Here is a 24,494-nt window from a genome sequence, read left to right on the forward strand (position 1 = left end):
TAAATTCACGATGGTATGATATTGTCCATTTTGAGTATAAACTTTGATGACTTTACTTTTAATTTTTCTAAAAAAAACTTCGTACTAATAAAAATGTATTTCTTTTCATATAAATAAGCTCATGATCATTTCTTTAATTAACCAATATAGGATACACTCTCGACAGTCCAAGTCCAAGAAGAACTCTTTGAACGAATTTAGAGAAAAAGACCAAAAAACCATGATTCCGGCGAGGAGACAGAGCGGTAGGTGGCGGAACTGACGGTGGCTAAATGGTGGTGACATGTGTCGGATTCAGCTCCTGTTTATAGTAAAAAGTGATAATCAGCCAAGCGGATTATTACGATAATTTTATTATATATTTTTTATTTTTGAAAAAGTCAAAGGCTACGTGGCGGGAATACGGTGGGGACCACAAGGCAGACGGCGTTAAATGCTTTATTGACAATCACGGCATGGTTCATGTGTGATTATGTCACTTCCGACCCCACATTTTGTATTTATTGCTTTTTTAGTCAAATATCTCAAAACCGCGACCTTAATGAGTCCTACGTCAGCATATTCGGACACGTAGTCTCAATAATGCAAGGCCATCATCTAATATGAATTAAAAAAAATTCAAACTTTAATATTATAATATAGTTTTCGATCATTAAAAAAAAATACTATAAATATTATAATTAGACGGGGCGGGATACGGCTTTAGATGGAGATGAAGAATATAATCTCATTCTGATTCCATTTATCTAGCGGAAAAAAAAAAATCAAAAGCAAAATCATAAAAGCTTATACTCAAAATATACAATATTATACTACTGCTTAGATTCGTGATTCCTAATATGGTATTACAATCATGCCCTTAATATTTAACAATGTAAATAGAATCCTCAAGTCTCGAACAAAGTGTGAGTCTCGAAGGTATTGTCAAAGTGACTCAAGTGTTGAATAAAGAGTGTAATTTATTGCTTATGCTCAAAAGGAACAATATCACACCATTATGAAGGTTGTAATTCATAACAATGGCTATGAGTAGTTCAGTTATTAGTCATAATGATTTTAATTAGGCATATTTGAGTGATTAACTTAACGATGTAACTTAAACTTGATCAAAGCAAAACACAAATGAAATAACAACCGAAACTAGAGCTTACAAACTTAAATTCATATGTAAAACAAGGTTTACTTTAGTTGTAAGATCCTACATTAGTTGGAGTTGGAGAGGGGAACAAAACATTATTTGTAAAAGTGTGGAAACCTCTTACTAGGAGAAAAGGAGTTTTAAAATCTTGAAAGGAAGCTTGGAAAGGAAAACCCAAAGAGGACAATATCTGCTACAGTGGGTTTGAGTTGTTACAACTGGTGTTAGAGCCAGACATTGAGTAGTGTGTCAACGAGGACGCTGAGCCTCGAAGGGGGGATAGACACTAGGTGCGTGCAGTGAGGACGCTGAGCCTCGAAGGGGGGGATAGATACTAGGTGTGTGCAGCGAGGACGCTGGCCCCTGAAGGAGGTGGATTGTGAGATCTCACATCAGTTGAAGAGTGGAACGAAACATTCTTTATAAGGGTGTGGAGACCTCTCTCTAGTAGAGATGTTTTAAAATCTTGAGGAGAAAGTTTTTCATGAATGCATATGAGTGAGGACAAAACATGCCGAAAGAACTCTTTGTATATGAGTGCTTGGATTGTTACATTCCTAGTCGGGTAACCTACTGAAAATTTTCCTCAAATGTAGTGAATGAGGATAAAACATGCTGGAAGAACTCGTGTTGGTATACGAGAATAGTTTTCATTCTTAGAAGCGAGAAATAAGTAATGTGACCACGTAGCAATGGATATTGGAGAATGCCGGGATCATCAAATATATCGAATCCAGATTCCAAATCCTAGACATGAATTGTTACAAAAAGTTACAATCGAGACTAGAAAATTCATTCGAATGTTCGATTCTATCTTTCTTTCATATTTGCGGAACACTGCCCTCGTCGGAAGGCTCCGACCACCCACACCCGCAGCAACTTCAGCACCATTGCCTCTCAAAACGCACCCGACCTTCCCCTCGCCGCCGTAACACAACACAAAGTTCTTCTTTTGCGAATTTGGGGTTCCCCCATATTCTCTAATACACACAAATAAAGAATGGCATACCTGAAAGCAGCTGCAAAAGTAGAGCCAGAAATGAGGAAGAAACGTGATTGAATGTAGCGCTGATGGAAACATGGAGTTATAATTGGTGTCATTACATCAACGCTGCACTCAATGACGTATCTTTCAATCTGGTTTGAGATAATGGAGGCCGTTCCCTTTGTTTATGGATACTTTTATATTGAATGGTGGAGGGGCTGCAGTACGCAGCTAGTTGTATACATTTGTACTATCCCTTATGGGTTCCTTCTTTTGGATGTTCTAATTAATTGGATGTTTGATGACTTTGGTAAAAGATATGTTTTTGTACTACTTTTTTTTTGTTTGTACTACAACCTAGCCTTGTACTCCCTTTTCTTTAGAATAATTAGGAACTAACCAACATTCCCACCAAACCATTTCTTTAGTAGAGTGTATACGGGTTCGGTTGGAGAATCTTTTTGGACTAAACCGAGTAATCCTAACTTGTTTCACAACCCAACTCTTTGTTTTTGGATTGGGTTAGGTTGAGGTGTCGGGTTAAGACGAAAGGTTTAGAATAGTTTACTTTCATTTGTTGGTTGGATGTGTAACTAAGGGGGAGTAGGAGCAACGTGTGACTACATACATCATGTGGCGGCGAGTGACGAGTGAGATTGGGAGTGGTGGAGTTTGTTCAGTGTCATGGTTATGCTTGTACAAGGCGTGTTGTCTATGGCCACATGTCAGATGTCCAGGTCATGTTTGTCTAGGATGTGGTGTCCATGGGTGCATGCCTATTCTAAATCCCTTTTACATATTTTCTTCTTACATAGGCATTTACCATTTCATGTTGTGTCAATACGAGGGTCTATGACCGTTCACCAAAATCATATCTATACCCGTCAGGGCTAAAATACTCCAAAGTGTACTGTATGGGGATATGACTAATTATCACTTGTTCATACCTTGAATTATATGCTATTTAATTCGTGGTGTTTCTTTCTTTACTTATAGTCATATAGCATTGCTTTCTTCAATTCTTCAATTTGTTTTCAAATGTATTTCCTCGCTCACGTTTTCTAAAACATTTCTTGCAAACATGATCCGAGGCTCGAGCATACTCCGATTTTGTCCGCGAAGTCCAAATTTGTCACAGCTGACTTATTCACTGGATTAAAACAAGTGCAGTACAATCGCTGTCCTGGTGTCACAAGAGTGCAATTGTGACACTCAGCCTATGTCTACGAGCGGGATGGGCATGGTTTTTGGTTGGATAGGGTTCTTATTCTTTCAGTATAGTCGCACCATGTTTTATAATGGATCAAATTCGGTTTGGGTTTACTTGATTTTTTTTCTCTTCGAATCCAAAAGAATTTGGTTCTAGAAAAAATAACCTTACACGACCAAATATTTTATGTAACACAACCCAACTCTTATAGTTTTTTTTTTTTTTTTTTTTTAATTAATGAACGTATGGAAAGTTATTTATAATTGCCCATATTCTTAGTATGGAAATTATTTATAATTACCCATATTCTTAGTTATAAGATACGATTTGTAATTATTTTAAAATAGTGAAAATGAATTGAGACCATATCCAAATAAGAGTAATCCCAGAGGATAAGATGACTAAAAAAGATTTTATCAGAAGAACATTTTTTTCAATGACTTGATCATAGAAACTTTATAGTTAAACAAATTTTGCTTGGAGCAACTCTATATTAGATGAATTCTTAGAAATTTTCTTAAAATACATGTGAGTGAGAACAAAGTATGCTAATAGAAGGACTCGTGTTAGTCTGTAAGGATAGTAAAAGCGAAAAAATAAGTAATGTGACTATGTCGAAGGAAAACGCTGGAGCTATCAGTGAGATTTTTCTTAAGATGCATATGAGTGAAGACACCGTATTTTAGCAGGGCTCTTATTGGTATGTGAGAGTAGTCTTCACTCTTAAACGCTAAAAGCGAAGAATAAGTAATGTGATCATATCGAAGCTATCAAATATCAAATTCTGAACATAAATCGTTACAAAGTCTAGGAATAGCGAAGACTAGGAGTTGTGGGCAATATTACAACAGACACAGGGAAGCAAGGTAGTGACTGAAATTAGAACCAAAAGTTGGTTCATTCGGGGCTTCTTCAGCACTTCACTGTGCCTATTGTAATGCTGCCTGCACTCCCACCAAATTCAATCTCCAGTTCTTAAAGAAACAAACCAAAAGGCACACCTCGGTATGTTCAATCTTGCATTGACACTGCTACTTATAGCAAAACTGGTGTGGATTTTGCAGTACAAGCATTGGCTATGAAGAACTCAATGAATTGTTGTACTCAGTCCTTTCCCATGGCTGCTGATTTGATCTCTTGGGTTACTTTTGCAGTACATTGTACTGGTTGAGTACTTGTACTGCATTTTCTCATCTTATTTCCACACATTTCCCTATTAATTGAACACAAAATGAACATATTTCCCCACTTGTTGACATATCATGAATAAGACAGTTGGATATTGAAAATTAATCATATCACGTGGAACACAATAAGTTAACAACTATTAACAATAATATAAATCTAACTTAGTTGGGATTTAAAACTTTATTTTGAAGCATCTTAAAAGCTACCTAACACATCCTAAAGAAGCGTTTAGGCTAAACATGTTCCAATAAAAAGCGTTGAGGAATCCTGTGAGATCCCACATCGGTTGGAGAGTTGGAAAGGAGAACGAAACATTCTTTATAAGGGTGTAGAAAGCTCTCCCTAGCAGATACGTTTTAAAAACATTGAGGGAAAGTCCAAAAAGGAAATCCCAAAGAAGACAAGTAGTGGGCTTGAGCTGTTACAAATAGTATTAGAGCCAAACACCGTGCGATGTGCAAGCAAGGACACTGGGCCCTGAAGGAGTGAATTGGGGGTCCTGGAGAAGGGAACGAGTGCCAGCGAGAACGCTAGGCCTGGGGGGGGAGGGGGATGAATTGTGAGATCCTACATCAATTGGGAAGGAGAACAAAACATTCTTTATAAGGGTATAGAAACCTCCCTCTAGCAGACGAGTTTTAAAAACTTTGAAGGGAAGCCTAAAAAGGAAATTCCAAAATTAGCGATCAGTGGGCTGTTACAAATCCATATCCATCCACCAAAAGACCATTAATATTCATTGTTCACAGCAAAACATCACACCAAGACTCACGTAGTATCACTTCCTAAGATTCTTGTTGACAAATCTCAATTTAAAAACAATTCCAGCTTTCCACATTTTTATAAAGAACATACAAAGATTTAATATTGATACTGCCATTTTACAAGACTGTATACTCATTGGTTAAGAAAAGAAAAAGGGCAGAAAGGATTATAGAAGAAAATCACAAAATCATGAAGTACCTCGGGCGATGGACTAAGTCTTCATGGCAGGCCTCACCAGCCCCAAGCCAGAACCGCTTCCCAAATGCTTGAAGTCTGTTGCTTCAAGAGAATCCCCATGGCCAGCAAACCCTGTGCCTCCCTTCTCCAAGTTCACCAAATCCCTTCCCTTGCATCCTTTGTTGCACACAAGGCAAACTTTATCCACAGCCATGAACTTATCAGCACACTTCTTACAGAACACATGCCCACATGTGCTTAGGGCCACAAGAGACATTGTGTTAGTTAGAGTAACCTTACAACTAGGGCATATGTATGTAACGTCGTAAGATTTCGATTTCTTTCGCTCACTATTGTCCTCTGTGAAATGTATTGGGAAAAGGGACTTTAGCTTAAGTTTCTCGTTGCCTTCGGGACAGAATGTACTGCTCGAAGGAGCTCCGGCTTTAACAGGAGCTTCTGGTGTAGCTGAAGGCAACCAAAATGCCTTCATGGTCCGAAGTGCCTCTTCTTCGTACGACGTAACCTTTACACTATTTGCTCCATGGAAACCATTCTTATCTCGGCTGTGGTTGCGGTCGTTGTATTGTGGTACCGCACCATGGTTTTGCTGATCAAATGCATCGAGCTCTCTAGCTTTCTGTTGCATCAATTTCTCTTCTGCTTCTTCCTTGTCTTGTTTCTGCTGAGCAGTATATGCAGCAAGCTTCCTGCAGGGTAACAAAAACATGCTCTTGAGGCCATAGAGGGGTGTCTATGATAAAAATGATTAACAGAAGGACCAAACTGCATAGGCAAACCAGAAAAGGAAAAAATACATCCTATCACACTGTTCTGTAATGCAACATGCAATTCTTAAAACGCTCCCATCACAATGATACAATAGCGAGCCAGTCTATTATTCATATCAATAAAAACCTCAGGGTCGATAGCTGACTGTTAAAACAAAGTCCCAAAATCTCAGTCAGACAATACTAGAAATACTTCTACTAGATTTATTGTAACGGCTTAAGCCCACCGCTAGCAGATATTGCCCTTTTTGGGCTTTCCCTTTCAGGTTTCCCCTCAAAGTTTTTAAAACGCATCTGTTAGGGAGAGGTTTCCACACCCTTATAAAGAATGATTCGTTCTCCTCCCCAACCAATGTAGGATCTCACATTTATGTTCTATGTACATTAGCTTTAGCTAAAACCTCATGAAGAGTATGTGTCATTAAAGGGTATAACCCCTGCACATTCTACAAAACGTTCTTTAATCTTTATTATACTGAAGACTTCGTTTGTCAGTAAACATAAAACCTTTTTGAGTCTATACTTTGACAGGTAGAAAGCATAAGAGAAATGAAGGAAATTTACAGCAAGTCTATCAATTTCTCACACATCATCGTAAGACATTACGTCTAAAGCGCAATATTGTAACATCTCTTGCAGGAACTACGACCAAGGTACCTTATTGGTATCTCTGAAACCCTTCATTGAACCGTGGCCAATCCATAGTGGTCGGTAATATCTTATTTCCTTACAAACTACCAACCATGATCCCAATCAATTGCCTAGAAATAAGATCAAATTTTCACCTTTGAAAGACCAAAGAAATAAGAAGTTCTTCAAAAAGCACGAACCAACACAGAAAACTAAGGAAAACAGTTCATAGACTAAGAAAATGCTATAAAACGATCATAATTCGATCGCTATACAAATACAGGAAGAAACTGGAATACAACTCTTTGGCACACCAATACTAACAGGTTCATAAGGATCTAAACCACTCGCCATCCACTTCTACGAACATTTTCAGAGAATTGTTTCGACTTTGGGTGGAATATACAATAGCCAAGCAATCAAATGTAAACATATAAATGAGTAAAAGGAACAAACCTCTGAATATCTTTCTTCTGAGCCAAAAGACACTCAAGAATGCATTCTTTACAAAACGTGTGACCCTTCTGGCAGCACATGGGATCGATGAAGGGTTTCAAGCACAGGCAGCAGACATCGAAGGGCTTGATCGAGTCCTTCCCAAGCCTCTCTTTCTGCGTTCCATATCCCAGCTTCCGCTTCTCATCATAGGTGAAGAAGGCTAGATCGTTATTGTTCTTCGAGTGTCTCTGAGGCATATTTCTCTAATCTCTCCAATTTAGAGCTCTGAAATTAACACAAATCAGCAAAATCAGAGAATTTGGGGAAGATGATGAACCCTAGAAATTAATGGAGCAAAATTCCCCTTTCCGAGTCGGGTCGGGTTGGTAGATAAATTGTAAAGAAGCAATTTGAAAACGCCGCCGTATTGAAGGTGATTTTGTAGGAAAATTTCTAAAATATAATTTTAGAGCTTTTATGATTAAGCCACCGAAAAAAATGCATCTTGTTTGTAGAGATAGTAACTTTTAATTCTTTCAAGTCTTATTGAGTCATCCTATCTTCAAGACCGCTTTCATTTAAATGAAGTATCAATTCAATTATGTATTCTTCCTTTATTCGAGTGTCACAATAGAAATAATTATAAAAATGTTGATATAGGCATAGAAACAGAGGACGTGATTGCAATACGCACTATCATCTGCATATTATAACAATAGCTGATGATAATATTACATACGATTACGGATTTAGAGAACTTTAGCCTATCACTAAAATGGAGATGAATGACTATTTAGTTGCAACGCACTTTGGTGACTGATACCTTAACACTCCATTCATTTATGTACTTCTCGTATGAGTGAAAGTACCAGTGTTACAGGCATATCGTGGAAAAATAATCATGACCCTCCTACTTTCTAACTCTACGTCCTTTTGTTTGATCCTTTTGATGAAGATGTTAGGATGATTTTTGTTATCATGTTATACTCATTTAATTTGTTTTTGTTTTTGTATTTTCTAAGCAGAGTTGTTACAAATGGTATCGGAGTTCGACACTGGATGATGTGCCAGCAAGGACGCTAGGCCCCTAAGGGAGGTGGATTGTGAGATCCTACATAGGTTGAAGAGGGGAACAAAACATTCCTTATAAGGGTGTCGCTCGGGTCAAAACGGACAATATCTACTAACGGTAGGCTTGGGTTGTTTCAAAAAGTTTAGTCTCAAACTTCAAAGTCGATTTCCGTACTTCGAAACCTTTAGAAGTTCTAATTCCTAACGAGAGTCAAGGTTCGGGCCAAAACAGACAATATCTATTAGTGATGAGCTTAAACTATTATAAAAGCCTATTCTAAGACTTCAAAGCCGATTTTCATACGTCTCGACCTCCAAAACTAACCCTATAGGGTTCTAATTCCTAACTAGAGTCAATCAACCCCTAAAATTCTTAGCTAAATTCCCAAATCAATAAACCAAATACCCTTTAAGAAAACTTTGAATGAACAAAATCATAATGGATGACGAACATTGGAGAACGAAAGAGATTGGAAACATGAATCAAAATCCACATCCACAGACATAAATAAACGTCAATCACTCTCTGTCTTGTTCTGTCCAATGTCCAAATTTAATAAGCACTGAAAACGCCATAGCCACACATGTTCTCTCTTCCAATCTTCTACCATTTCCACCCATCACTCTCAGCCACAAATAAATCCACTCTCTACCAACCCTTTTCATATGCATACCCCTCCAATCATATGATATGGGTGACTATTTTATTAGAACTCCGTGGTTAAACATGCTTTATTTGGAGGAATTTTATATTAGGTGATCTTTGAAAATTTTCTGAAGATGAACATGATGGTTGGACTCGTGTTGGTCTGTGGGAATAGTCTTCACTGTTCAAAAGTGAGGAGTAAATGACATGACCATGTCGCATGGGATACAGGAAAATACCAAGGCCATCAAGTACCAAATCCGGACTCGTGTTGATTCCTGAAAATAAATAATTTTAATTCGACCTCTTAAAGTATACTAATTATGGGCAACCTCCATTGCACTTGCAATTTAAATAATATTACTTAAGTATGTTAATGATAGGCAGAAATCACATGGAGATGTCGAAAATTATATTTAAACTATATCCATTATGTATAATATATAGTTTTTAACATGTCTTAAATAAGTTTAATTTAGGATGATAATTGATTATCCCAAGAACTTTGCTCGAGATTCTTAATTTCATAAGCTTAATTAATACTATAATAGATACAAAAATCCAGGTCTTATCTTATATCATAACAAGTAAATAAAATAAACATCAAACTATTGGGGCCCATGCATGTCACCTTAACAGCCGTTTGATGTGTTCTTCGACCTCAACGATGAAGATGATTTAATTTCATGTTCTTGATTTTGACATTTTTTTTTTCCAAACATTAACCCAAATCAAAGAACAATTCAATAGAAAAAAACCCATCTTTTAACTGCGTTTCTCGATCATTTTGACGAGCTCGAAACCGGTGGTGGCGACAATGGAACCACTTGATTCTCGTCGTCGTCGTCGTTGTTGTCACGACGATATCCATCGCTGGAATCTTGATGGTTGTCGGCGACGTTATTTTGGGCATTAAGACAAGATTGACAAACGGAGATGGTAGGGGAAAGCTTGCAGCCAGTGGCAGTCCAAGGCGTGGGGGATTGGCAAATATGGCATAGCAACGTTCGGGAGTGCTTCTCGACGATGAAGTTGGCTGAATGAACATTGGCGTCGCAACTCCAACACAAATTGGCTTGGTCGGATTCACAATATGTATTGGCTCTGGAAGTGCAAAGCTCACACTTCTTCTTCATTGTATTGGTGGGATGAGAGCATCGGATCCCTTTTGTTGTGGTTTGGGCTTTTAAAAGAACATAGGGACATATGGTGGGTAGGGTGTGCTTGGTTGTGTGCAAGTTGTTAAATTAGGAGCTATTTTGAATTAAATTTTTCTGTTTTTGATTCGACACAAGGGGGGAACTTGGGCCCATGTGTGTAGAATAGTGTTCTCTAGAAACGTCTGATTTGCCATGTTTTTTAGAGTGGAGAATATGTGTCGAGAATTACTGGGAGTGAGTCCCACGTTGGTTAGTTTAGTGGAAGATCATGAATTTATAAGTGGGGAAGCCCAAAGCAAAGCCAAAAAAGCTTATTCTCAAAGTGGATAATATCATACCACTGTGGAGATTCGTAATTCCTAACGATATGAACTAGAAATGGAGTTGATGGGCTTGAAAATGAGTGAGGATTTGCTTGTTTTGTAAGTGTAATTAGTGAAGAACTCTTTTAGTCTCTCATTCATCATGTATTTTCATCTTTGTGTGATTCCATTACATCCTTTACTCTATATGTTGGTAGAAAGTAAAAGAATGATGATGTAGAGCTTTGAAAGTGTTGATTTTTGTGTTAAAAGGTTAATGTTTGTGTTGTTTTTATTTCTTCGCTTATTTGATGCACAAGGTGCCTCGTACAATATGAAAAGAGAAACTTTATGATGCACAAAGCCATTAGCCACTAGCCAACTTGGCTCCTCTCACACTAAATGTGCACAAATCGTGAGGAAGAGGGTTTGTCTCAATGCTTGTAGTTGCCGTCTAGCTTGTGAGTGTGACTCCGATGTCCATGTTTGTCTATGTTGATCGATCACTTTTGCAACACATCTCCTTCATGAATCTTACTGTTTGTGAGTGTCAGTGTGATTGTTTGATCTCTTGAAATTCTTAGCATGTTTTGTGGTTACAAATCTGTCTGATCTTCTACATCAGAAATGCTTTTTTGAGATTAGCAGTGAGTGAATTTATTTGTATCATGAGTAGTCTATGATTTTGCAAGTTTTGTGTTGAAAAAACTTATTTGGTATTATTGAAGTATAGCCGACATGATAGATGATTTCCTAATTGTTGGAGGAATTAAGAAACTCAACAATAATAACTACAACACGTAGACCAACATACATGATGTCTTATCTACGAGGACAAAACCTCTAGGAAGTCGTTAGCGGAAGGAAAATTATGACACAAGAGAAGGATCCTAATAGAGAATCAAAACAGGAAAAACAATGTTTGCCTTGAAGACCATAGTCGAAGAAGAGATGTTGGAGCACATTCGAGATGACAAGACAATGAAAGAAGCATGGGATACGCTCCTGATGCTTTTCTCAAAAGAAGAATGATACAAGGTACAACTTCTAGAGAACAAAATGTTATCAATTTCACAACATGCATGACAATTGCTCAGTACTTCCATAGGTCAAGTCTATACGTCGAGAGATTACTGAACTAGATTTAGAGTTCATCATTGGATAATCTTGAATGAAGAGGATCATCCTCCATGAATTGCGACTAGAGTATAGAAGCTTCTTTATTACTGTACAAGGAAGGCACACTCAAGTAGAGTTTGAAAATTTGCTAGCAAACGAAGAAGCCATAGCTAAGAAAATGGGAGGCATCGGGCTGAAGAGTGAAGAATAAGTTCTCTACATAAGTAAAGATCAGAGCAACAATGAACTACGTGAATACAAAATTAGTGACAAAGGAAGAAGTCACCAAGGAACCGCACAACCTAAGAGAATTCAGAAGAATGACTACAAGAGTTCTCAAGAGAAAAGAGTGGAAGGCATTTGCTACAATTGCGAAAAGAAGGATCACATGTCTAAGGATTGTTGATCCAAGAGAAAAGTCCGTTAGACTTTCTCTTTTGGAGTCAACATACTCGCTGACACTCGTTTATCTCTGTAATTGATGTGTGATCTCAAAATAACCCATTTTCGGGGCCCAGTGGCACACCACTTGGCGTCCACCCTCCTTCGGGACTCAGCGTCATCGCTGATACACCGCTCGATGTCAGGCTCTGATACCATTTGTAACAGCCCAAGTCCACCTAGCAGATACTGTCCTCTTTGGACTTTCCCTTTCAGGGCCTACCATCCTCGCTCGCAGTCGTTCATCTCTCCAATCGATATAGAATCTCACATATATAAAAATATATTATATTTATATTTCAAAAGTGAGGCGAGGCAGGGAATTATGCGGGATTGAAGATGGCAACAAGAACTGCGAATATAATCCTATCCCCATCTCCGTTCAACTAACAAGGAAAATTTTCTCATTACGCATCCCTCATATCTCCGTTTAAATAAGAACTCCTCACCCCTTTTGAGATGAATCTCAAAAGTGAAAACACACGGTTAAGTATACATCTCTATTCATATAGCTTGCAATCTACTACAATAATTGGTCGATAACCTAATCTATTTTCATTAGTTTTAAATTCATAGTTGCACAATATTTTATCCCTCTCATTATCACATAAAACCAAGTGACACAAACCATATTTTAATATTCAATATAAAAGCAAGTAAAGATTATAAAATGCAAATCAAACAAACTTTACATTATTTATGCAATAAACAATCAAAGGAAAGAAAAACAAAGCATATGCATATGTAGTATATGTATGTATATATATATATATATATATCTATTTAAATTTCCTGAACTTTTGCTGAAATAAATGTGTAGAGAATTGCATCAATCCAGGGCTAAGTTTGAACATAAGCATACAAAATTCAGCTTCACTCAATGCACCATCTCCATCCAAATCTCCTTCTCTCACCATCCCCATAGCTTCTTCCTCATCCAATCCCAAAAACCCCATCTTTGTTCTTAAGCTTTCTGCCGTTATAACCCCTTTTTCTTTATCCATAAGCAAACCAAACCCATATCTCAGTTCCTCCATAAACCCTTTTACTCCAAGTTTCTCCACCATTGCAGGGAAGAAATCTCTGAACAAAACGACACCGTTTCTTGACCCCATTGTGGATTATGAGATTGGAATGAGAGGAATTTTGTTATTGAAGGGTATTTATTGAGAAAGGAAGCGTGGAAATGGGGGAAGACAAGGAAGAATTTGGTTTTTATTTTATTTTATTTTATTTTTGTGAAAATTAATGAAGTTTTTGATGTTGTTAAGAAATGTTGGAACACGACCGTTTCTTTGTCGGAATTGTGGCTCCAAACTTCGTGGAAGCTGCTTGGGAAGGAACACACGAGACCATCGTGTTTAGGCTTTGAATTTACACGATGTTTCAGAGTTTAAATCCATAAAGATTGGAACTTGAGAATAATCTGTTGGGTTTTGATGGGTTTGACTGATGAGGACTTCAATCTATATGGGTTGGGTTTGAATTGGTCTTCCAATTTGAATTAAATTATCTTATTTTCAAAGTTAATAATGATCATTTTTGAACTTATCATGTGAACAATTAATTAGAGATGAAGCGTAAGGAGTAGACTTCTCATTAAATTGCATTACAACTTCCTTCAATTACTTTCATTCTTTCCTTTCCAACTTTATTTCTTATTTGACCTGGAAATTTCGATCGACCTAATTCATAGGTTTTTGTTGAGTAATCAACTTATTTGAGTTAGGTTGAGAAACGAAAACTTTATGAGTTGAGTCGTTGTGGGTGATTGATAGTAAGAAACACGGTCTGTATTGATACGAGACCTTTTGGAAAATCAAAAGCAAAGCTCTGTGATTTCTCACCGGAATTGGTTTATAGATTATTCTGAAAGAATAAATAGATGCTTTACGTATTAATACTTTACTTGTATTAGAATTAAATCTGATAAATGTCTCGACCCAAACCCAGGTGCCATAAACATTCTATTTCTATTATAAAGTAATTTCACGAGATTTTTCGTCTTTCACAAAAAGAAAATTTGGAAAATTTCCATCTTTTTAAAGTAAAAAGTTAGAAATTTTTATCTTTATAGGTGAAATTTCCATGAATTTTTATCTAAACTACCAAAAGTTGTGATAAATGGAATTAGAATTTATTTCTACATAGAATATTTTTTACTTTCATTGAGGAGGTAATGAATAAATTTTATTTATTTAATAAACCAAATAATATATTTGAACCCAAAGATATTTGATAAACTATCTACTTTTTAACATATGAACACTTTACCTTACCATTGCTTATCTATATTTAATTTACATGTTTTGATTCGATTGGTTATATTTTTTAATAGCCAAAGGTTATAAATACATACGAGAAACTCATACGGAACCGTTAAAATATGACATAAGTTCGACATTAATTTTATCAACTGAGACCACATTCGAAGGAGAACGATCTTGAGGATAAGATGATTAAGAAAGTCATAAAGAAAATAAAAGTTACTATCTATATAACCAAGATGCATCTTTCTTTTGGGTTGCTCAATCATAAGAACTTATTGGTTAATCATGGTTTACTTAGAATAATTCTATATTGGGTGACCTCCTAGAAACTTTCGTAGGATGCCGTCAAATAGTTTGACCTGATTCTCATCTTGCATGTGAGTAAAAACAAAACATGTTGGAAGGATTCGTGTTGGTCTATGAGGATAGTCTTCACTCTTAAGAAGAAAGGAGTAGGTAACGTGACCATGTAGCAGGAGACGATAGCATTACCTTACGTCTTGATTCTAAACAATCATATCCATTAGAACCTTATAAGGTCGATCCAATTGTTTGATTCATGTTGTCATAAATGACCATGAATACTTATCTAGGCTTGGGTCATCTGAATGCAACGTTGCTTTTGTTGCAGCTAGAACAATTTTTATATATATCCGTGAAAAAATTACCTATATATAACAACTTATTAGTTATTACACATGTAATGTATATATTTAAATAAATAAGGTTAGAACATTAATTAGATTTAGATTTAGATGTGTAAATCTTTCTTCCTAGGAACTCAATTTAGCTATTTATATGAAACGAAACCAAAATGGGCTGAGTAAAAAAAAAAGTGATTAAATTAAACTTCAAAGAAAATGAAGCATCAAAACATCTTTTGTTTCATTATATTGCTTGCTTTTGAATCAAACATGATTATTAACTCATGTTTTGCATAATCCGAATCCAAATACCAACGCCCATTGTCTCCATGGGAAGTGGCTATTGTGAATCACAATTAGTTCATTGCAAGTCGAAAAACGATGATTTAGGTGAACATGTGATCCAGCCTCAAGGCAAATACTATTGGATGTTGAGTGAAAATTTATGGCAAACAACACTATTTTGGTGCAATTTCAGTAGCAAACATGGACAGGCTTCTAGTGAAGTGTTTTGGCCAGATAAAGGAAATTGGCTTAGTGATTGATGTGATCGTAATACCTACATTTGGGCTGCGAGAGACGATGGCATTTCCTTACGTCTTGGTTCGCTTGATTCATATTAATTAATATACCCTTGGAAATGATTTCACCCAACCTTCGTTGAGTTGATTTCAACTCAAACACAACTTTCGATCCAAACATAATACTTTAGCAATGACAACCCTTATTAGTTCTTTAAATGTCAATTCATCAATGTCAAGCATGTTGATGATAATTAAAATAAAACTCAATATAGTTGTATTTTTTTTTTCCTTATAATTAAATGACACATTAAGTTCATGAAGTTAAAAATTGTTCAAATAAGAAACATAGCTTTGACCTTTTTTTTTTTTTTTTAATTTTTATTTATTTAAATTATAAATTTATTCTCTAAACTTTGGTCCCTAAACTTTTAAAATTATAAATTTGATTCTATTTCGATCCCTAAAGTGATGTTTTGCTTCATTTATTCGTTTAATTTTCCTGCACTATGATGTGTTATGTTAGGTCATGATATGCTATAACATACTATAAAATGTTTTGAAACACAGAAAAGCTGCAAAACATATAACACTCAGGGATCAAAACGATTTATGAAACGATTTATGAAAGTTTAAGTATGCATATTACTGAGTGTAATATGTGAGGAAAGAATAGGGGTTATCTTGTGAAGTATTTTAGCAGATATGGAAAATTGGTTTAGTGATCAATGTTATAATGTAATTGAGCTTCATTGGGTTGATTGCATTTCCTTACGTCTTTGTGTACATAAACATCGAGTTACTTCCCCTTTACGATGATGAGTATGGACGCATAGGCTATGATGACTATGGTGATATTGCCGCTCATAACACTCAGGGATCTGTGACCTCTAGAGGTCGCAACGGACAGTTAGCTCGACTATGATGGGTCCAAGGGTGGTGTGAACCGCTTAAGTATCCATGCTCGCACGTGTGGGTCATGTGTAGGGAAGTATTGCACATCCAATTTTGTCAGAGCTGGAGGCCACCCCTATGATGGTTCTACGATAGGTCCTTAGATCATGAGTTGCATGTGTTTGCATTCTCTGAACGCAATAGTGTGGGTCACTTGATGATTATTTCTTAAAATAATAAGTTACGTGCAAATCCTATTTAGAGGGAAGGAATCTCTGTACGCCTTAAAATAGAATTGAAATTCAAGACCATGACACATGCATAGATTAGTTGTACTTATTTTCTTAGACTTTTGTTAGAATAGGGTGTTTTTAATTTTAACGCTTATTTATTTCATTTAGTGTTTGGTTGCGTTGTTTTAAAAATATTTTTGAACACGTAAGTCTATGACAGTGTTTTAAGATGAAATTTATGTTTTATGACAAAGTTTAAAGCTTATTTTCGCGCCAAATAATTACGTTATGATGACGGTAACGACTCTAGGTAAGTAGAAATCTAAGGTCGTTACAGGTTTGGTTCATCAACTTAGGTCGTTACAGGTTTGGTTCATCAACTTTTGGTAACTAGTTCTCCAAATTTATATAATTGACAACAATAAACACAACATATCAACTTTCGAGCCTCAGTCAAACTTTTTCCAGTTTGAGTTTCCAAACATGAAATTTTATTGAGTTCCCAAATATAAAGAATAGTAAGTGTATAGACTCATGAAATTTCGTCGAGTTCTCAAACACGACAACTATTTGATTTGAAATCTAGATTCATTATGAACTCATTTTCTCGGTCAATTACTTTGTATTCAACCTTGCTAATAGGATCAACTTGAAAAAAATAAAACCATAATCAACCAAATAGGATTAAGAACCACTTTTGTGTCTAGATAATGTACAATAACGGAAGGCATGAAAATAATTAAGAACTCTCATAAGCTTTCTTTTTGTTTGAATTCGATATGCTAACGTTTCTATTTAGATCAACTCAAGCCACCACTGTGTCCTTCCAAATGTGTCCTAATTGATCAAAATGGTTGATCCAAGAATGAATTTGTTTTGTGGTTTTGTTGCTTGTTTTTGCATCCGTCATTAGCAACAACATGTTGTTATCGATTAGATTTGGTTCCTTCGAATTCTCATCTCAATGTAACAATTTTTATACATATCTATGTAAAAACTTCCTATATATAACACCTTATTAGTTATTACATATGTAATGTATATATTTAAATAAATAAGGTTAGAAAGTTAACCCGATTTAGATTGTACAACCTGTGAATCTTTATTGTATACCAATTTGATTTCACTATATATATGAAACAAAACAAAATGGATTTGTGGAAAAAAAAGTGTTCATATTAAACTCCAAAAAAAAAAATGAAACCTCAAAACATCTTATGTTTCATCATATTGTTTGCTATTGAATCAAACATGATTATTAACTCATGTTTTGCACAATCTGATACTAAATACGAGCGCCCATTGTCTCCATGGCGAGTGGTTATTTTGAATCACATGAAGGATTCCCCTCTGTTAGCTCATTGTAAGTCGAAAGATGACGATTTAGGTAAGCATGTGATCCAGCCTTGGGGCAAATACGACTGGATGTTTAATGAAAATTTTTGGCAAACAACGCTATTTTGGTGCTATTTTAGCAGCAAACATGGGCACACTTCTGGTCAAGTGTTTTGGCCAGAAAATGGAAGCTGGCTTAGTGATCCATGTGAAAGTAATACCTGCCAGTGGGCTGCTGGAGACGATGGCATTTCTTTACGTTATGGTTCGCTCGATTCATATCAATTAATATATCCTTGGAAATGATCTTATTCAACCTTCGTTGAGTTGATTTTAACTCGAACACTGCTGTCGATCCAAACATAATGCTCTACGAATGATAACCTTTATTAGTTCTTTAAATGTCCCTCCAAGTATATTAATGGCAATAAAAATAAAACTTAACATTGTTGAATTTTTCTTTTTCCTTTTAATTAAGTTACAAGTTAAGTTCAAGACGGTTAAATAAAAAAAACATTTACTTTGGCTTTTTTTTTTTTTTTGTTTGTTTGTTTAAATTAACTTTGAGATTGACATTTACTTCGTCTCTAAACTTTTAAACTTTTAGATTTAATTCATCAATTTTATAATCTTACCCACCATAAAATTTAAATTTATGGGTAAAGCTTTTTTGAAATTTCAAATTTATCAAGTGCGTGTTGCATACAATTGTGTCAACAGTAAAGATACTGACCCCAAAGAGAATGATTTAGAAGATCTAACATCGGTTGGAGATCTCGAGAAACGTAAATTTTAAAATTTGTTGATTGAACTTATAATTTAAGTTTCGTAAAAATTTAAATACTAAGTAGAAAACTTTCATAATTCTAAAATGTTAGAATGTTTGGTTTCTAACCTTCAACTCAAATTAAGAAAAGTTTGATTGATGATTGACCTAAATACTATAAAGAGCATTTATTAGGATTGCACAACAACTCACTAATATTTGTCAGAGAGTATCTCGCAAATATCTACCCTATATATCTCTACCATATTTTTATTCTAAGTAGGCATGAGACTCCATATCTCAACAATCTCACTTGAGGCTTTGCATAACATCAATGTTCCAACATCAACACAACATGTTTCTGGATTCTTAGCATCCTCTATCTCCTCCAAACACATCACCATCTTCCATTAATCTCCAAGGGAAATGGTATCGCTTTCTTCGTTTTGTCTTTGAATGATAGACCGAGTTTCTCATCAACTACATGACACTCTAACTATCTTCCTGAAGAATCTTCACGCGTTGCTTCTTGCCTAATTCTTTTAGATAGTTTGTCATCCATATCATCTCCTTTCCAGCTTCAGCTATTCCCACGTACTCAGCCTCAGCAGATGAAATAGCAATGCATTTCTGAAGCCTAGACATCCATCATTCATGGCTTGCTCCCACTTGGTTGTATCCTCCAACTGTAGCGCCTCATCAAGGGGCTCTTGTTCCCCTTCATCAGTCACCAACCAATAGTGTAAAGAAGGTACATACCTATCTGGTACTCTGATAGCTCTGGATGATCTTTGAACCTAATTAAGGTTAGTATGATGCTCTATTTCACAATATTCAAGTTAAATTAGAGTAGAATTGTGAAATACTAATGAAATGAAATGGACAAGCTATTAGGAAACAACTTTCGGCGACATTTAAAGCAACTTCGAGGAACGAAAGATTCGCAAAATCGAATTTAGGAAAACGCCAGCTAAGGCCAACCAAGTAAGTGGTCTTACTATAGGATAGGCTAGACAATTGATTGATATATGACGACACGTGCCTAGTAGCTCCCGCACGTGTCATTTATGCTTTATGCTGTGATTCCTTGATGATTATTTATGATGTATGACATATAATGTATGATGATGTGTATGAGTTATGAGTTATATGATGATGCCTTATGATGTTTTACGATGATTATGATGTGTTTATGATGACGTTGCATGATGACGACGATGCATGCTAACATGACGACGTAAGATGATTATCTTTAATATGATGTTATCTTACATATTAAGATTAGAAGCATGCTTTGAATACCATATTGCATTATGATGATGATTTTTCTAAGACACAAACCCAGTTAATATTAATGATGATGAAAGAATGAAGACAAATACATATATATTACTTGTAGTAATATAAGAACGAAATTAAGGTTGTACCATAAAGATGCATTTCTTTGTGTACATAAACATCGAGTTACTTCCCCTTTACGATGATGAGTATGGACGTGTATGCTACGGTAATGATGGTGATCATGCCGCGCATGACACTTAGGAGTCTGTGACCTCCAGAGGTCTTAACGAACAACTAGCTCGACTATGATGGGCACAAGGGTGGTGCGAACCGCCTGGGTATCCATGCTCGCACGTGCGGGTCATGAGTAGGGAAGTATTGCACATCCAATTTTATCCGAGCTGGAGGCTACCCCATGATGATTTTAACGAAAGGTCCCTAGATCATGAGTTGCATGTGTTTCCATTCCCTGAACCCAATAGTGTGAGTCACCTACTCGGTATTTCTTAAAATACTCTACCCACATGTAATTTCTATTTAAGGTAAAGGCAAGACATTCCTGTACGGCTGACAATGAAATCGAAATTCGAGACCATGACATGTATAGGGTAGTTGTACTTATTTTCTTAGAATTAGGTTAGAATAGAGTGTTTTTAATTTTATCGCTTATTTATTTCATTTAGTGTTTCGTTGTGTCGTTTTAAAGATGTTTTCAAACACACAAGTCTATGACAGTGTTTTAAGATGAAGTTTATATTTTATGATAAAGTTTAAAGCTTATTTTCGTACAAAATGATTATGTTATGATGACGGGAACGACTCTAGGTAAGTAAAAATATAGGTCCTTACAAGTTTGGTCCATCAACTTTTGGTTACTAGTTCTAAAAAATTATATAATTGACAACAATAAACACAACGACTCTTCACTTGCTTAGTTACTTTATATATCAACTTTCGAGCCTCGGTCAAACTTTTCTTCATTTGAGTTTCCAACATGAAATTTCATTGAGTTCCCAAATATGAAAAATAGTAAGTGCATAGACTCATAAAATTTCGTCGAGTTCTCAAACACGACTATATGATTTGAAATCCAGATTCGCCGTGAACTAATTTTCTCCATCCATTGCTTTATATTCAACATTGCTAATAGGATCAACGTGAAAAAAATAAAACCATAATAAAAAAGATAGGATTAAGAACCACTTTTGTGTCTATTGATAATGTACCAGAAAGGAAGACATGAAAATAATGAAGAACTCTCATAAGCTTTCTTTTTGCTTGAATCCGATATGCTAACATTTCTATTTAGATCAAAATGGTTGATCCAAGAATGAATTTGTTTTGTGGTTTGTTGCTTGTTTTTGCATCCGTCATTAGCAACAACATGTTATCGATTAGATTTGGTTCCTTCCAATTCTCATCTCAATGTAACAATTTTTATACATATCTATGTAAAAACTTCCTATATATAACACCTTAACTGTTATTACATATGTAATGTATATATTTAAATAAATAAGGTTAGAAAATTAATCGGATTTAGATTGTACAACCTGTGAATCTTTATTGTATACCAATTTAATTTCATGATATATATGAAACAAAACAAAATGGATTTGTGGAAAAAAAAAGTGTTCATATTAAACTCCAAAAAAAAAAAAATGAAACCTCAAAACATCTTATGTTTCACCATATTGTTTGCTATTGAATCAAACATGATATGAAGGATTCCCCTCTGTTAGCTCATTGTAAGTCGAAAGATGACGATTTAGGTAAGCATGTGATCCAGCCTTGGGACAAATACGACTGGATGTTTAATGAAAATTTTTGGCAAACAACGCTATTTTGGTGCTATTTTAGCAGCAAAAATGGGCACACTTCTGGTCAAGTGTTTTGGCCAGAAAATGGAAGCTGGCTTAGTGATCGATGTGAAAGTAATACCTGCCAGTGGGCTGCGGGAGACGATGGCATTTCCTTACGTTATGGTTCGCTCGATTCATATCAATTAATATACCCTTGGAAATGATCTTAGTCAACCTTCATTGAGCTGATTTCAACTTAAACACGGCTGTCGATCCAAACATAATGCTCTACGAATGATAACTCATATTAGTTCTTTAAATGTCAATCCAAGCATATTGATGATAATAAAAATAAAACTTAACATAGTTGTATTTTTGCGTTTCCTTTTAATTAATTTACAAGTTAATGATAAAAATGATCAAATAAAAAAACATTTGGTTGAGTTATAAATTTAATCGGTGAACTTTGAATTTGAGATTGACATTTACTTGACTTTTAAAATTATAAATTTAATTCATGAACTTTATATTCTTTTGTAATGGATCGATTTGCTGGTTATAAAATTGAAACTTTAGGGTTCCACGAGCCATAAAATTTAAATTTATGCCTAAAAATTAATTAGTTTTGTAAAATTTCAAATTTATCAAATAAATGTTATATACAAATTTGATAATTTAGGGACCAAAGTATTTGAAAGTTTGGAGGCTGAGTAGATACAAATAGCAAAGTTTAGGAATAAAACTTGTAATTTAATCTAAACATTGGGTTACTTTCCTTTTTACGATTATGAGTACAGACGTGTATGCTACGATGATGATGATTATGTCGTGCATGACACTCAGGGGCCTGCTGACCTCCAGAGGTCGCTACAGATAGCTAGCTCGACTATGATGGATCTAGGGGGCGCGAACTGCCTGGAGATTCATGCTCCTCCAATTTTGTCAGGACAAGAGGCCAACTCTTTGATGTTTTTAACCATACGTCCATAGAGCATAACTTGCATGTGTTTGCAAATTTATGGCCCCTATAATATGGTCACTTACTCAAATATTCTACGAAATACTCATGTCGTATGCTACATCATTTTTAGTTAAAGACAAGGCTCTTCCTGTATGGCTGACGACAACATCGCAATCAAAGACCATGAAACGTGTATAGGCTAGTAGCATTTTTAAATTTTTAGACTTAGATTAAAATAGGTCGTTATGAATTTCATGTTTTAAGTTATTTATTATTATTGTTTTAATTTTTTTTCTTATTTATGTTTTTGAACAAGTAAGACCATGTCAGTATTGTTCATGAAGATGTTATGTTTTACAATGAAGTAATGATTTAACGATAATGTTTTAAGAGTTAAATTCCGCATAAGAGCTTAGGTTAAGATGACGGTAGTGACTTTAGATTAGTAGAAATCTAGGGTCGTTGCATAATAAAATCCTTATTACATTTTTTTTCTTTTTATGAGCATGGAGATCAATTGTTCCAAAGCTTTTGAGAATAGTCTCACTAATTTTATTCTAGTTTAAATTATTTTATGCAAGATTAGGTTTAGCTAGTTTAGTTCAAATTATTTTACAAAAATTTAGGTAAGCCAATTCACATGGTAGAATTCTAATTTATGTTTTGGGACTCCTTAGTATAATTAAATTTCAGAGAGCAACCTTAAGCTAGCATCAAGGGCTCGTAGTAGCTTCAGCTTAGACAAACCAAGTAAGTGGTTCTACTATCGATCTGGATGGAAGAATTGTTTTATGTATGATAACACATGTCCAGTGGCCTCGCACGTGTCATGTGTGTGATATGCCTTGTGATGTGATGTGATGTTATGAATGTGTCATTATACGATATGCCAAATGTTATGATGGTATGAATAAAATGTTATGTTATGTCACAATAAGTTATGTAATGTATGAGATGTCATTATGTACTATAATGTTTAATGTTAGGTCAATGAAAGTTTATGTATGCATATTACCAAGGGTAATATGTGATGAAAGAAGGAGGGATTGTCTTACGTGATTTATCACAATAAAAATATGGGGACCTCATGTATAATTGTATGTTTACGTGCATTGAGATACTTCCCCTTTATTATGAGTACGGACACATACACTATGAGACTGAAATGACCATCATGCTTAGTGTTACGGTCATACCTATCCAATGCGTGTTGCCTATGGCTGCACGACAGATGTACCGATCTAGTTTGTCCACGACGTGTTGTCCATGATTGCATCTTTGTTCTAGACCCCTTTTACATGTTTTCATCGTATATAGGCTTTTACTATTTCACGTTGGGTCAATACGGGGGTGTAGGATCATTCACCAAACCATGTCTATACCTACGTGGGCTGAAATGCTCCAAAATGTACTATAGGGGTATGACTAATTGTCACTTCTTCCTACCCTGAGTTATATACTACTTAAGCCATGATATTTCTTTATTTGCTTATAGTGCTTTCTTTAACTCTTCAAATCATTTTCAAATGTATTTCCTCACTCACACTTTCTAAATCTTTTCTCGTATTGTGACTTAAGACCCGAATATACGCCGACGTTGTTTGCAACGTTCGAATTTTTCACAGTTGACTTGTTCGCTTGATTAAAATAAGTGTCACACAATCGCTGTCCCGCTATCACAAGAGTGTGATTGTGACGAGTAGTATCAGAGTCGAGTTGGCTCTTT

At 35.5% G+C, this 24,494-nt stretch overlaps 2 protein-coding genes and 1 pseudogene across 3 annotated transcripts; all 3 read right to left on the bottom strand.

Annotated features, from left to right (window-relative positions):
* Positions 1-4,071: 4,071 nt before the first annotated feature.
* On the bottom strand, positions 4,072-7,687 carry LOC111802547 (E3 ubiquitin-protein ligase CSU1). Of its 2 annotated transcripts, XM_023686955.2 has the most exons (3): positions 7,341-7,687; positions 5,485-6,173; positions 4,072-4,546 (listed from the first exon to the last, which is right to left on the bottom strand). In XM_023686955.2, exons 1-2 carry the CDS (start codon positions 7,577-7,579, stop codon positions 5,498-5,500), a joined length of 915 nt encoding a protein of 304 aa, XP_023542723.1. In that variant the 5' UTR covers positions 7,580-7,687; the 3' UTR covers positions 4,072-4,546; positions 5,485-5,497. The 2 variants fall into 2 exon arrangements, with proteins under 2 accessions (XP_023542723.1, XP_023542722.1); XM_023686954.2 differs by lacking the exon at positions 4,072-4,546 and having other exon boundaries at positions 5,333-6,173.
* A 1,904-nt stretch (positions 7,688-9,591) lies between these two features.
* Positions 9,592-10,234, bottom strand: LOC111802145 (B-box zinc finger protein 23). The gene has a single exon (XM_023686412.2). The coding sequence runs from the start codon at positions 10,173-10,175 to the stop codon at positions 9,822-9,824; it is 354 nt and encodes a 117-aa protein (XP_023542180.2). The 5' UTR covers positions 10,176-10,234; the 3' UTR covers positions 9,592-9,821.
* Positions 10,235-11,981: 1,747 nt separating this feature from the next.
* On the bottom strand, positions 11,982-13,182 carry LOC147791328 (calcium-binding protein KIC pseudogene; annotated as a pseudogene).
* Positions 13,183-24,494: the final 11,312 nt, after the last annotated feature.

This window comes from Cucurbita pepo, chromosome 9 (genome assembly GCF_057944985.1).
Source record: "Cucurbita pepo subsp. pepo isolate OVF chromosome 9, ASM5794498v1, whole genome shotgun sequence".
In the NCBI taxonomy this organism is placed as follows: Eukaryota; Viridiplantae; Streptophyta; class Magnoliopsida; order Cucurbitales; family Cucurbitaceae; genus Cucurbita; species Cucurbita pepo.

What these genes read in the sequence shown, in the direction of transcription:
- LOC111802547 (XM_023686955.2), bottom strand. Translation starts at nt 7,579, where the DNA reads ATGCCTCAGAGACACTCGAAGAACAATAACGATCTAGCCTTCTTCACC. An exon ending in CAGAAGAAAGATATTCAGAG is followed by an intron (nt 6,174 to 7,340) that starts GTTTGTTCCTTT and finishes GTTACCCTGCAG; the next exon opens with GAAGCTTGCTGCATATACTG.
- LOC111802145 (XM_023686412.2), bottom strand. Translation starts at nt 10,175, where the DNA reads ATGAAGAAGAAGTGTGAGCTTTGCACTTCCAGAGCCAATACATATTGT.